General features: G+C 36.4%; 1 protein-coding gene across 1 annotated transcript; it reads left to right on the top strand.

The window, feature by feature from the left end:
* Positions 1-844: 844 nt before the first annotated feature.
* On the top strand, positions 845-14882 carry LOC127514671 (nuclear factor of activated T-cells, cytoplasmic 2). Its single transcript, XM_051897748.1, has 10 exons — positions 845-1500; positions 2059-2938; positions 3985-4153; positions 4813-5015; positions 5864-6036; positions 6488-6628; positions 8786-8841; positions 9644-9776; positions 9861-10415; positions 14238-14882. Exons 1-10 carry the CDS (start codon positions 1398-1400, stop codon positions 14282-14284), a joined length of 2460 nt encoding a protein of 819 aa, XP_051753708.1. The 5' UTR covers positions 845-1397; the 3' UTR covers positions 14285-14882.
* The last annotated feature ends 242 nt before the right edge of the window (positions 14883-15124 follow it).

Genomic DNA, 15124 nt, shown 5'->3' with positions numbered 1-15124 from the left:
TGTAAAGCAAAGATGTAGATCTAATTCATGGAAATACTGAATAATAACCACATTAACTGCAATAATTATTAAATTTAAAAATTATACCACCAGTAACAACAATATGCCACGTGGGACCTCCTGTGCCTATACTGGGTGGCTCATCTTACCCCAAAGGTCCAATTTTATCTTTTTACTTCAAAATAAAAACTAGGTCATTTTTCCACAAATCCCTCATAAACAAATAGACACAAAAATTATATTCAATATATATCATAGATCACTATTTTCAAGGGGCACAAAATGAGATTAAAAATAGTGTAGCCATTCATCAGAAGTGCTGAGATGAGATTTTGTGTCATCTATGGTCAGGAGAAAAAGATTAAGTTGGGGGGTCATCTTGCCCCAGGGGGGGCATCTTACTCCAACCTACCCTAAATGTCTGGTGCACATGATTAATATTCATGGTACATACATGATACAATTAATTTTTCGCAGTCTGTGGTAAGAAAATGCATTTATGATGTGTTTTAGATGCGGTGTATACTGCTGTCACTGCTTGAAATGTCATGTCAAGTACTCATTTTGATTAAAAAGAAGGCATTCAAAGGTCAGTCCAGCAGATGGCGCTATTGTTGTTGCTAAGGAACCCTTATAAGGTGACAAGAGGATGGACAGGTGTAAACGGCAGGAATCACTGTAAAAACAAAGACTCGCATCATTTGCATCTGTCATTCTAAAAATATCCGCGCGGTGCCTTTAAGAGTCTGACAGAGGACTATAATCGATGTATTCCAACAGACTATGTATTTAAGTTACAACTTAAATCATAAAGACCTAAATCGTAATACATGAATTCGTTCTTGTAAACAAGGAGCACGATGAACGAGTCAAGATACTTAGATGGAGTAGCCTATACTCATTAAATATGTATGTTATTCAGATGTGAATAAATATACGAACTTTATGTTTATATCTGAGGATGTCTGAGGTGAGGCGTTTGTGCTTCTTTTCACGAGTATAGACTGATAAAACTGACCGACTTTACACGAATCTCACTTATTAGCGTGTTCTGCAGCTCTGAGAACCATTTTCCATAACATTCTGACAACAAAAAAAGTCGTATACCTGTTTGATTTATTCTTAGTTTCGGTCGCAGAGGTTTCTGAGGGAGTTTCTTTTCAAACAGGAAGCTGCTCAGCATCTCTCGCGCTCTCACACGCAGTCGAATCATCAGTAGAGCGCGAGCGCAGCTGACTGACAGTTGGTTCCGTTGCCTTAGAAACTAGCGTAACTATCGCTAACCGTTTTTATTTCGCAGAAAACTAACGTGGGATCGATTAATTGCAAACTTTTCGTTTCTTTTTACTTCTCAAATAACTTTTTTTTGAGGGAAAGTTGGATTGAAAACTTGTCCAATGAGTAATTTTTACGAAAATCCCGACGGTCAAGAAGAACTGGACTTTCCATTACTTTTCTTGTACAACCAACCTGGCAACGACTTACCTCCAGATGACCAAGGTTAGTAATTTTGATATCACTAATTGTTAATCATCATTTTATTTAGACCTTTTGCCCATAACAAGTTTTTTTTCCCCTATCTTCTTATAACTTAAAGCCTAATTATTTTACTTGTAGCCTATACAAAGCAGGCTAAATAGTTGTCTTTGTATTAGCCATTTATCTTACCAAAAGATAACTATAATACAGGAATGATACTTTATCATACCATGGTGCTGTATGGTTATTATGTATTATGATAGTCCAAGGTAATTCAAAGAATTCAATATTACCAACATAATATTTTTGATAAACCATGGTATTACCATGGTAACATTTTGCATTTCAATTTTAAGTTGGAGTAGGTGATGCATTGGGTTCAAAAGTGGGTTACACACATTATGTGAAACCAAAGATGTAGTGGAAACTTTCAATGCAGCTAAACTGTTTTGTTATCAAGTACGGGTATAAGAAGAGCCTCCTTAGTTTACAGGAAACATTCAGAATTTTCTGAATATGATGCTATGTTTACACATGGTGTAATGGCTAATAATGTGTTTTCACATTTGTTTTTTGTAGCTGATGAGTCTGGCGTCCCCTCCAACCATGGCACCAATCAAACTTCCCCATGCATTCATCAAGACCCTTCTCTTTACGGTGAAGAGTCCATTTCCCAGATTTCCCACCATCTCCCTGCCGATGACCTTCTCACTTACGAGCAATCTGATCTCAGACAGTCTCTCGGTCACTCCTCCCTGCTTGCCGCCCACCCTGGAGCCCTCCAAGGCAACAGCCCGAGAATTGAAATCACCTGCCCTGACCTGCACCACCATGACCATGTTCTCACCAACCCTGTAAACATCAATCGGCCCATGCTCACCGTTCCAGGGTACGACATGCCCTACAGGGAGAGCCAATGCCTCAGTCCGGCTAGTAGCACCTCCTCTACTAGCTGGCATTCAGATGGCTATTCTCCAGGAACATACTCACCCTGCATCTCTCCCGGAGGTGGTGAAGGAAGTCTGGTCGGAGTGACTGAAGCCGACCTTTGCCCGATGATGCAGGCCATCCAAGCCTCAGGTTCTCCCAACACGTCCCCTCGCACCAGCATCACAGAAGACACCGTCCTCGACCGCCGCTCATCCTCTCCACGTTCTCGCTCGGCTTCTCCGCAGGGCAAACGCACCTATGTTCAGACTCAAAATCTCCATTTTGGCCGAGACGAGCCCACTGAGTTCTATGCACTGGCAAACTTGGAGGATTCCATAAACAACCTCACCAGCTTGACTAAACCGATCCCTACTAAGATTGTCAGGCCTAATCTAGAGTATTCTGTCTACACGGAAAGCCAGGCGGGCATGTTCCCAACCATGACGGAAGTGAAAAAGGAATTCACTATGGAATCATGCTATTTCATGCCAGCCAACTGGTCCAGTCAGGCTCTCGCAGGGGTTTGTAGGTATGAAATAACCGATCGATAACCAGTCAGTGCAACAGTCTGACATTTATTCATTTAGCAAATGCCTTTATCTACTTACAAATGAGTAAAAACTCAATCAACTGATTATATAGAATATATAGAAATTGCAACGCGCAATATGGCGGAATAAGTCCCGCCTTCTAAATAAGAGCCAATCGCCGATTGGTAAAGTCATCACGTCACTGCAGCTGCCGTTAGAAGCTCCAGTTCCTATAGAAACAGTCAGACGCGTGCTTAGGACTGCGCATGCGCATTGATTGATTCAGTCTAAAAAAATGCTGTTTTTTTGTCATGATTCAAACGTTTAGAAACAAAATTTATGAGACAATTGTTGTCAGATTTCATTGGTGATTTCAAATATGAAATTTAATCGAAAGCTCGGCGAACAGCTTTGGAGAATTTGATGTTTCTCCATTCAAAGAGATAGGAACTGCATTTGCATGCCCGAGAAGCGTTTCAAAGATGGCCGTCGAGTGAAATGACTTGTCTTAAAGGGACTTTGTTATAACCAGCACCACAACCCATAGGAAATGAGATTTTCCAATACTGAGAAATAATGAGATTAAATGGAGAGTCATATTTGTAGACTTCTCAAAATTTTCCCCTCAGTTTCACATGTGTCTCTTATAGAATTTAAAAAATATCTCAAATTGTACCAAGAAATAAACTCAAATATAAACTCAAACATTTCTAATCGAATTCTCCCAGTATTAATGGATCTGAGCTCTTCATTCATACTCTTACTGCACGACTAGTTTCTCATTGTGTCAATTTTTATTTCTTCTAATATAGTTTAGGAGAAACATCTGAGACAAAGTTGATGCTTACAAGACTGAGCAATAAAAGCTTCATTTGGGAATACCAGATTTTCAAAATAAACCAGAATAGAGTGCAAAGCTCAGTATCAGATTAAAGTGTCATGACCCACATGGATTTTTATTCCCAGATCCTTCTTATTATTAAGTTAGTAAATAAGTGATCCGTGATGGTTATTGCAATTGACTAAACAGATTCTCATCTCTTAGTATGCCAGTGGCAGCCTTGCCAGCGCTGGACTGGCCTCTCCCCAGCAGCAGTGAGCAGTATGAGCTCAGAATAGAGGTTCAACCCAGACAACATCACCGGGCCCACTACGAGACGGAAGGAAGCCGAGGAGCCGTCAAAGCATCTGCCGGAGGCCATCCTGTCGTTCAGGTAAATTGAGGACAGTGCTGTGTATTTAGAAGAAGCAAAGCCGTGGGAGGGCGGAAAGGTATTTTTTGTTTGGTTTTTTAAGGATGCGTGGGGAGCGAATATGACGATTCTCAAGAATCGCTGTGTGTGAAAATGTGCACAAACGTTTGTGTGAGCGACTGAAAGACCTGAAAATGTGTTGGCGAAACTGTCAGTGAAGAGCTTGATAAGAGAAACGAGGGGGAGACAAAGAGAGAGATAGTGCAATGATTGTGGTGACGTTATTTCCCTGTTACGGCGTGAAGTGCAGTGTCCACTTTTAGGGAAATGAGGATCCATGTTTTTGTCGTTGCTATCGCTGAGCCAATATGTCATATCATCTACACTGACTAAACCTTTCACTCAGCTAGTATGCATATCTCACACAGAGATATGAGATAAAAAGTGTTTTGACTTCATGCATTGCATACACTAAAAATCACCAAAATCTAGCAGATTTAAAGACACTGAGGAAACATTTGCATTTAATCACGCAGATACAGGAAATTTTTGTAACCACAATCACACATTTTTATTATTTATAGTTTATCTTGTATCAAATGTTAGATAGCAAAGTGTTTGATAGTTAGCAAAGTGTGAAGCATGTGCAGAAGTAAACTGTGGTTTATGAACTGTCTCAGTTGCGAGGGTACACCGGGATGGAGCCTCTGGCTCTACAGGTCTTCATCGGCACGGCTGACGACAGGAACCTCAGACCTCACGCATTCTACCAGGTCCACCGCATCACCGGCAAGACCGTCACCACCAACAGTCAGGAACGAATATTGAGCGGAACCAAAATCCTAGAGGTGCCACTGGAGCCCAAGGAGGACATGAGAGTTGTGTAAGAAGATCATGATATTACATAAAGTAGACTGGGGCTAGTTGTCACATGCAGAAGTATCTCAATAGCTATGAGGTTTTGAGTCAAATATACTATTGTACAAATGCTTGTGTTTTCCAGCTCAAGTCACCTTATCTTATCTACAGTATATAGCACTTTATACAGTACAGATTGTTTCAAAGCAGCTTTTACAGTTAATAAAGAGGAAAATAAGAGAATCAGTGATGCAAACTTTGACAAATATGAGACAAATTCTGCTGTAAAGCAGCACAAAAAAAAGACAATGGTGTCATTATTAAGCTCAAGTCAGTTCAGTAAATGTAAAGTTCATCAATTATGAAACAAATTCAATTCAGCTATAAGCAGCTCTACAGAAGACAATAGTGTCTTTATTCAAATTCAGTTCAATAACAGTGTTGATATTGCAAAAATTGTCAATCATGAAACAAATTTTGTTCAGCTATAAAGCAGTGGTTCTGCAGCTTTTACATTTGTTGCATCGTGAACAGTTTAAATGTAGCTGAAAGCCTATTAAATAGCCTAGTATGGCAGGTTCTCATTGTGACAACTTGCCCCATATTGTGTAAAAACCCATCCTGTCCAATGGTGGAAATGTTCAATAGCTGTTTTGTTAGCACCAGAAAAGACTTTCAGTAATAAACCTGCCGAAATATGCTCCAAGAAATGTGACAACTAGCCTCCACTATATCTAGTGTAGTATAGTAGATATTTTTTGTTTCTTAGAATATCAAAAAAGGAAACCAGAATTGATAAAACATGAATAGGAAGTGATAAAAGAGCAAGTGTTTTTTGAGTTTTGCCTGCTAAATCTGTGTTCACATTTTTAGAGTTGACTGTGCTGGTATCCTGAAACTGAGAAATGCCGACATTGAGCTGAAGAAAGGAGAGACGGATGTCGGACGGAAAAACACACGAGTGAAATTGGTCTTCCGTGTCCACGTTCCTCAACCCGGAGGCCAGTGGCTCTCTCTCCAAGTGGCCTCGCAGACTATTGAGTGCTGTATGAAAACTTTTCATCTCAAACTCATTAATTTAACCATACATTTTTATGCATGTTTTTGCATGTATAAAATCCATTTTTCTGTAGAGAATTGACAAGTTGTCAACCGATTATAATTATAATATATATATAATATATATATATATTTGTTACATGTTACTTGTATTTGCTATAGTAAAAATAGTAAATTATGCAGAATTACATGCAACTAACCCTAAACCAAACCCTAACCCTATAGTAAGTACTTAAATGTATAATTACACTGTAACAAGGACACCTTAAAATAAATTGTAACCATATTTTATTATAATATTTTATAGTACTTAATATTTACTCAAAAATCTGTAGATATTGGAAGTGGCATCATGCAGAATGTGCACTTCTGTTATTTGGCCATATCAAAATGGTCAAATATCATATTTTCAATATTAAATGAATGATTGTTTTACAGCTCAAAGGTCGGCCCATGAGCAGCCAGCGGTAGAGCGTCAGGACATGGACCACTGTTCGGTTCTGGGTGGACTGCAGATGATCCTAAGGGGCCAGAACTTCACTTCAGAGTCCAAAGTTATCTTCTTTGAGAAAACGCATGGTAAGTAAAACTCTTCTGTGAGAGAGCTGTTCACACTTTTACTGATTATTATAAGTGTAGTGGTTAACCAATGGGTATTTCAGTGGCTGATGTGGCTGTTTAGAGAGCAGAGAGGTCATCAGTGGCCCCAAGAATTATTCGGACACTTAAGGCAAACTTAAAAATGTAATTGCATTAGATGATAGACTAATTGATTTTATGATCAAATGCAATAACATTTGGACATTTTTCAGTCTTCAAATCCTTTTTGGAGCCACGCTGTATTTCTAGACACACAAAACTTCACTTTTTCAGTGAAAACGAATCGGTGAGGGTAGAAATTCAGATAGGGAGATTCTAATCTCACTTTACATGGATGAATAACTTTCAAAAAAGTTTACAAAAGGTGAAAGTAGATCCTCAACTATTAATTTTGTGCTGTAGCATGTTAACAGCTCCAACCATCAACAAATAACTCTTTTAATATTTGACTTCTCCAGGCACTATCAGCCATCTGTGGAGAAAATTAGCATATGATTTGTTTGAAGTCGTATTGATGTGCTTTGCATATGCTGAGAAAAACGGTGGTCCAGACTGGAGCCATGAAGGTCTGGGTTGTATGGTAGACTGCAGTCTTGTTTGCAATAACACAAGAGTGAAAAAAAAAGATAAGCCTTGCAAAGCTTGCATAAACACACACACATCTACATTCCCGCCAGTTTGTCTGTCAGTGTTTAAAGACGTCAGAAACCTCAACCAACGCCTACGCACTGTACATAACGTTAATTCTAGACCTATGTGTAATGGTAGGTGGTATGAAATACTTTTAAGAAGAACTTTTAAGTCTCAAAAACTACTTACCTTTAATACTACGCACCTTTAATAACTTCATATTATTTGAGAGTCTACATAAAGGCAAGTAAAATATTTTTGATTTTTAAAACCAATATTTACGAAGTACAGAAGACATACAGTATATAGTCTATGTACATTAACATTTAAATAATATGGAAGTAGATGCATTAAAAAATAAAACAGATTAAATTAAATTAAACTGGCAGATGCTAAACCAAATAAAGATTTAAATTCAATGCAATTAATGAATTGAATGATTTGTGGAAACAGCAGAAATGGTCCGCAATGTCAAGAATATTTTGAGTGACAGTATCCAGCACAGGCTGAGTGAAACCTCAGTGTCACAGAACGACCATGAGGACAATAGCATATATTAGCCGTGACTCACATTGACATCCTATAGACACAGCCTACACTTTCTGACGCAAGCAAAGTTTTTAGCAGCACTTTCCATTTAGGTGTGCAGTGCGGTGCGAGAGGATGTGGTTTGCTCTGCACAGATAGCATCTACAAGCACAGAGTCTCTTTTCTTTCCTGTACTCAAAGTGATGGTTGCAGAGCACAAGTCACACAGCAGGAGAGTGGGAGTTTCATCCACTATGCATGAAACTTTCTCTCTGTTGCTTATGTAGAAGTCACGGACCAGCTATCTGTTGTGGCTTCGAACAATAAATAGCACGAATACACAAGGGTGTGTGTATGTGAACGGATGTAAATTAGTTCTGAGATATATATAAAAAAGTAATCTACTGTTCAAAAGTTTGAGGTTTATGAAAGAAGTCTCTTATGCTCACCAATATTGTGAAATATTATTACAATTTAAAATAACTGTTTTCTATGTAAGTATATTGTAAATATAAAACATTACTCCAGTGTCACATGATCCTTCAGAAATCATTCTAATATGCTGATTTGCTGCTCAAAAAACATTTCTGATTATTATCAATGATGAAAACAGTTGTGCTGCTTCAGTTTTTTGTGAAAACCGATACTTTTTTTCCCCCAGAAAACTTTGTTGAATAGAAAGTTCAAAAGAACAGCATTTATTTGAAATAGAAATCTTTTGTAACATTATAAACGTCTTTACTGTCACTTTTAAACAATTTAATGCATCCTTGCTGAATAAAAGTATTAATTTATTTCAAAATAATCAGTGTGGTGTAGTGTAACTAGTGTAAAACCACCCTTCTTTAGGAAACATGGATCTGTTTAAAATTTTAGATGTTATTCATAAAGAATAAAAGAAGGGAATCTGATGTTTGAAATATTTATTGTTTCCATGCATGTTTTTTCTGCATTAAAATGCCTGTTTTGTTGTCTTAGTTGACTTACAGATATGGGAGGCGGAGGCGAAAGTTTACAGAGACAAAAGCACGTCTGTAAGTACTTCAAACTACTTGCGGAGTAAAATAATTAGTGCTGTTATACAATGAATCGCATCCAAAATAAAAGTTCATGTTTGCTTAATGTATGTATGTACACACACGTACATGTATTTAAGAAATATTTACATTTATACATGTATATTTATATGTAATTTATATTATATATAAATATTTTATATATAAATATATTTTTGTTATATATATATATATATATATATATATGCATGTGTGTTTATTTATATATACATAAATATACACAGTACACACACATATGTGACCCTGGACCGGTCAATTTTTTGAAATTGAGATTTAGAAAGCTGAATAAATAAGCTTTCCATGTATGGTTTGTTAGGACAATATTTGGCCGAGATACGACTAATTGAAAATCTGCAATCTGAGGGTGCATAAAAGTCAAAATATTGAGAAAATCGCCTTTAAAGTTGTCCAAATGAAGTCCTTATCAATGCATATCCACTCACAAAAATACATTTTTTAGATATTTACGGTAGGAAATTTACAAAGTATCTTCATGGAACATGATCTTTACTTAATATCCTAATGATTTTTGGCATAAAAGAAAAATAATATAATTATGACCCATACAATGTGTTGTTGGCTACTATTACAAATATACCCGTGTGACTTGTGACTGGTTTTCTCGTCCAGGGTCACATATATTATGTAAACACAAACTTTTATTTTGGATGTGATTAATGGTTTGACAGCACTAAAAATAATACATAATGGTCTTCAATAATGGTGTTCAAAAGTTTAATATAAGTTGTGTTCCTATCAGAACCTGCTGTTCTTGGAAATCCCTCCATATCGGGACCCCAACATCTATCACCCGGTCAAAGTCAGCTTTCACGTGCTGAATGGGAAGAAGAAATGCAGCCAGCCTCAAAACTTCACCTACACGCCCCTCTCAGGTGCAGCCTTCGGTCCCTTTATGAACAAATAACCTAGCTTTTTTGTTGTAAAACTGATCCAAATGATTTGGATTTCCTTTCCAGTGCCGCAGATTAAAGCAGAGCCGCTTGAAGAATACCAGTACGCACAGTTAGGCTGTACTGTGCGTCCCGTCATGGGCATTTCTCCTCCCTCTTCCCATCTTGCGGACGGTTGTATGATGCCCTCCGGGCCGTCGTACCATCGACCTCAATCTGGCATGTATCCCGCTGTCCCACAACACCACCTCGAGCACGCATCCATTCGCTACCAGGTGCCAGGAATTCTCGCTGGCTCCCCGGGTCATGCTTCGTGTATGGCAACCACACATAGTGCAACCTCGGTGTCTACGTTTGTGTCTAACACCTACCAGCACACCATAGCAGGTGACAGCATCCAAACGGCCGCCTCGTTATTTCCCACCCTTGACGTGTCAGAGCTCTGCTCCGCTGGGGCCTATCAGAAGGCGTACGGCTCAAGGGCGTCCCCAACCACAGGGAGGTCCCCACCGGCCCGCAGCCATCAGCAGACATACCTGCCCGTGCAGCAGCAGAGAAACGTCAGCCCTGTGAGAGTCACCATCAAGCAGGAGAACCTGGATCAGGCCTATCTGGATGATGGTTTGTGGGCATCATTTCTCTGATCTGCTGCGCTTAATTCTGACACTTCAGTTATATTTACAGTCAGGTTCCAGAAGTACAGATCATATTCATTCTCTCATAAGGGAAACTGATTTTTAACAATAACTTATAAACTGATCAAGACAGATCTACTGTGAGCTACGAGATTATTAATTGATGGTATTTGCTTTCAACTTAACACCCGTTCACACCTATAAAGATAACTTTAATGATAACTACATTTGCGTTCACACCAATGAACGATAACGGTCTGTGTATTCTAAGCTCATGCACTGCGTTTTCAAAGTGTGTACAACATGTTTTTGCTGTTCTTGTTGCATTTACACGGCTTTAACCAGCAGATGTCCTCAGCATGCTATGTTTGGAGTGAATAGCTAGTGTAATCGATCTAACAGTGAATTCGAAGTCAATATAGTGGAATAAAAACAACGTCTAGTCTTTTTCACTGCAACTTCAAAGGAAGCAAGACAATGTTGTTGAAACTAGCGCTGGATATCTGAGGTCATTTTATTTTACACTGTTTGCTAACCTGGCATAATGATCTCATCGTTAATACTTCTCACTATTTATTCTGAGGGTATGACCGATTGTTTTCCATATATACATTTTCTATAAAGTATCCTTAAAAACTTGTCAAACAGTGGTGGCTTTTTCTTGGCGATTAACTTCTCCACAATGTCGTCCTCCATTTTAAATGCGCGAGCCCTTAAATTAGAATGGATTCTGATTGGCTGTCAGTGTTTTATCATTCAACAGCTGAAAAAAAAAATAGTTCTAAAAATGATCCCAACAATATCATTTCTCTATATCGTTATCGTTATATCTGTGGTGTGGACAGTGCTATTCTTCTATATTTTGAACTATATCTTTATTGTTATCTTTATAGTTATCGTTCCTGGTGTGAACAGGCTTTTTTTACAGCATAAATTCTGGTGAAAAACTACATTACCCATGATTCTGCAGACAAATCTCCAATCACAGAACTGAAAGAAATCGTGCCAAAAAACAATTTAGTGCTCATCCACTCCCATGAAGCACTGTGAATGACAGAGTCAGTGGTAACACTTTACAAGAAGGTTTCGTTAGTTAACATTAATTAACTACTTTAGTTAACATTAACTAGCAATGAACAATGCTTCTACAGCATTTATTAAACTTAGTTAATGTTAACTTCAACATTTACTAATACATTATTAAAATCAAATCACTTGTAAAGTGTTACCGAGTCAGTGTATATATTAGTAGTTTCTTATTTCAAATTTTTTGTTTTTAATTTGATTGTCTTTTGCAATGCTTCATGGAATTGTAGTTCTTTCATTAAAGCTGTCACACAGTCTTGTACCTTTGTCTTTTTGAATGATTTTCAAATACTTCTTTTGCTTCAAATGATTTGAAAATTTGAATAGCAACATGCTAAAACACTCAGAACACCTTAGCAACTGCAAAGGCAACGTCCTGACAACCACCTACAACATCCAAGTTTTGAACAGGTTCGTTTTCGGACATCAAGATTTTAGTTTATACATTTATATGTGTATATATATTATATTTTTAGGACTGGAGCTGTTTATTTTATAAACCTAGTTTTTCACCATTTTTAATTTATGGAAGAGGATTAGGGCCAAGTAATAAAAAAATAAAACCATGTCGAGATTAAAGTCATTATAATGCAAGATTAAACTCGTTAAATTTTGAGGAAATAAGTCGAAATACGATGTTGATAATAAAATCATTAAATTTCGAGAATAAAGTCGTGTTTCCATAAAAAAAAATTTGAGAAAAAAAGTCTAAATAAAATATCAAGAATAAACCCATTAAATTTTGAGAATAAAGTCATTGTGTTTCGAGAAAAAAATCTTTAAATTTCGAGAAAAAAGTCGAAATAAAATGTCGAGAATAAACACGCATTCGATCAGTGTTCATTGCTGATAGAGAACATGACAGAGATTAATCATTTAGTCAAGCTATATTTAGGCTTTCTTTTGAATAACAATTCTCAGTTCCAACTTTTGCCATACTTTTAAGTGTATTTGTTCGTTCAAGCTCAAGAAGAGTAGGCCTATTCATGCGCTTTCTGTGTGCGCGCTATGGATGAAGCGCCATATGTCGCACACCAGACACGGCTGTGATCAAATGCGTTTATTCTCCACATTTTATTTCGACATTTTTCTTGAAATGTAAATATTTTTTTCTCGAAACACAACTTTATTCTTGAAATTTGATGAGTTTATTCTCAACATTTTATTTCGACTTTTTTTCTTGAAATTTAACAAGTTTTTTCTCAGAACACAACGACTTTATTCTTGAAATTTGGGGAGTTTATTGCCGACATTTTATTTAGACTTTTTTTCTCTAAATTTAATGAGTTTTTTTCTCGAAACACAATGACTACATTCTCGAAATTTGGTGAGTTTATTGTCGACACTTTATTTCGACTTTTTTTCTTAAAATTTAACTATTTTTTTCTTGAAACACAACAACTTTATTCTTGAAATTTTGTGTGTTTATTATCCACATTTTATTTCAACTTTTTTTCTCAAAATTTAACAAGTTTTTCTTGAAACACGACTTTATTCTTGAAATTTGGTGAGTTTATTCTCAACATTTTTTTTCGAGTTTTTTCTAACACAACAACATTTTTCTCAAAATTTGGTGTGTAATGTCGACATTTTACTTCAACTTTTTTCTCGAAATGTAACTTTTTTTCTCAAAACGATGACTTTATTCTTGAAATTTGGTGAGTTTATTGTTGACATTTTATTTCGACTTTTTCTTGAAATTTAATGATTTTTTTCTCGAAACAACTTTTTTTCTAAAAATTTAATGATTTATGTATTATTTAAATTATTTATTTATTTATTATATTATTTATTTATTATTGCTTGGCTCTTCCATATTAAATGCTTTTTAACTTTCATTTAAATACAGGATTTTATATGGTGTATAGCATGCCACACTATTGTGTCTAAACAAACACAAGTTGTGTGTTGATATAGCAGATATTTAGTAGTTTCTTTCTGAGGCCTGTGCACGAGTCTCTAATGTATGCCACTCTTATCAGGCGCCGCTATATGGGTCAGTGCCTCAGGTTCTGCCAACGCCTGTTAAATATTGAGCTCCTAGCAGACCTAAAACGCACACAGGGACAAACAGGACACATTATTGATCTTTCAGGAAAGCATTCAATCACAAAAGCGCTCGTAAATAAACTTGAATTGTGTTTATTCACGTAAAGCCTGGTATAGTTGATATTGTGAGCCACGTTTTATTATTAGAGCACAGATGTAGATTTGTTTGTATTTGCGGTGGATGGTGTAGGAGTTACAAAGTATCAAGCCAACGCTTCAGCTTCTATTTCAAGCCGATTATACCTGTAAACGCAACCCCTTGTGTCCCCTAATCTAATTTTAGACTGAAAACTTTCCATTTTTAGCCCACTAACTTGTCTCAGCAGAAAAACAGGAAGCACAACCAAATAAAGTTATCAGGTTAAACTCTGTGCTGCCAGCTAGTGGAAGGTTAGGTACATCGTTGTGTCTGGGTGGGGCGCAGACTGACTGCAGTGTCCGACCTTGCGTTCATTCACGTCTGTGTGATGCATGAGCGTCATAAAAATGTCTTGATAAAAGTCGGCAGGTGAAAATGGTGCATCACTTAGTAAAGGAACAGCACAGTGTCCTCAACAACACATACAGTATGTCTGGAACACAAACTGACATTTAATACTTACTGTTGGAGGTTTGATCACATCAGTTTAGCAAACACTACTAATGATGTTTTTGTTTTTATTTTTCTCTGCAGTGAATGCTGTTATAAGAAGGGACCTTGTTCATAAAAATAAGCTCTAATGTGGAAGACAAATCAACATCCCCTCTCATGAAACAGCATCAGGCTGATGAAGACGTCTTGGCATTGATCTCTATTTCAGTTCCTTGTTTTTCATCATATCTATGATTTGTACACAAAAAGATGATTTCAGTAAGATCACATTAGACATAATATCAGTGTGTTTTGTTATTGTTTATATAATGCCTATTTTCTCAAATCATGTTTTTAATCAAAGAGCAACTTTATGAGACATATTTATCAATGTGTATTTCAAATAAAATGTTTTAAAGTGGCTGTTACTTTGTTGGAACAAACTAAAATGCAAACCAATCTGGCAGATAATTATTAGTAAACTGGATGCTGATTAGTTAGTAGTTACTACTAGATATTCTAACACAGCTGATGTAATCATAATTATACTTAAATATGTTTATATTTGTGTCCTTAATTTACGTAAGAATTATGAAAGCTTTTCTGTAATATTTAAAATGCAAAATTGTTGTTCATGCAGTTTTATATTTGTTTCAAGAGTTCCAGATTCATGAAAATGTTCTTAAGAAAAAAAGTGTTATCAATGTATCAAGTTCATAGTTTTAAATACAATTCTCAAATACTTAACATGTCCATTTATTAATCTTTTTTAAATAGCAAGCATTTCTTGATCATGATAATTAGCACTCTTAAGAGATTTTATTAGCCAGATTATGAAAATAAAATCATTTATAGCTTGCATTATGCTGTAATGCTTACTTGAAACAATCCATTTAGAATTGTAATTTTAAAAGCAATATTTTTTTAAAAACAGTATATAAATATATTTTTAAAATAAGTAAATATCTTGTGTGCCATTTGAACATTAC

Source organism: Ctenopharyngodon idella, chromosome 6 (assembly GCF_019924925.1).
Source record: "Ctenopharyngodon idella isolate HZGC_01 chromosome 6, HZGC01, whole genome shotgun sequence".
NCBI classification, from domain to species: Eukaryota; Metazoa; Chordata; class Actinopteri; order Cypriniformes; family Xenocyprididae; genus Ctenopharyngodon; species Ctenopharyngodon idella.
The sequence above is the reverse complement of the archived record's forward strand: the minus strand, read 5'-3'. Positions and strand labels throughout refer to the sequence as shown.

What these genes read in the sequence shown, in the direction of transcription:
- LOC127514671 (XM_051897748.1), top strand. Translation starts at nt 1,398, where the DNA reads ATGAGTAATTTTTACGAAAATCCCGACGGTCAAGAAGAACTGGACTTT. An exon ending in AAGGAGGACATGAGAGTTGT is followed by an intron (nt 5,016 to 5,863) that starts GTAAGAAGATCA and finishes TCACATTTTTAG; the next exon opens with AGTTGACTGTGCTGGTATCC. An exon ending in CACCTACACGCCCCTCTCAG is followed by an intron (nt 9,777 to 9,860) that starts GTGCAGCCTTCG and finishes TTTCCTTTCCAG; the next exon opens with TGCCGCAGATTAAAGCAGAG.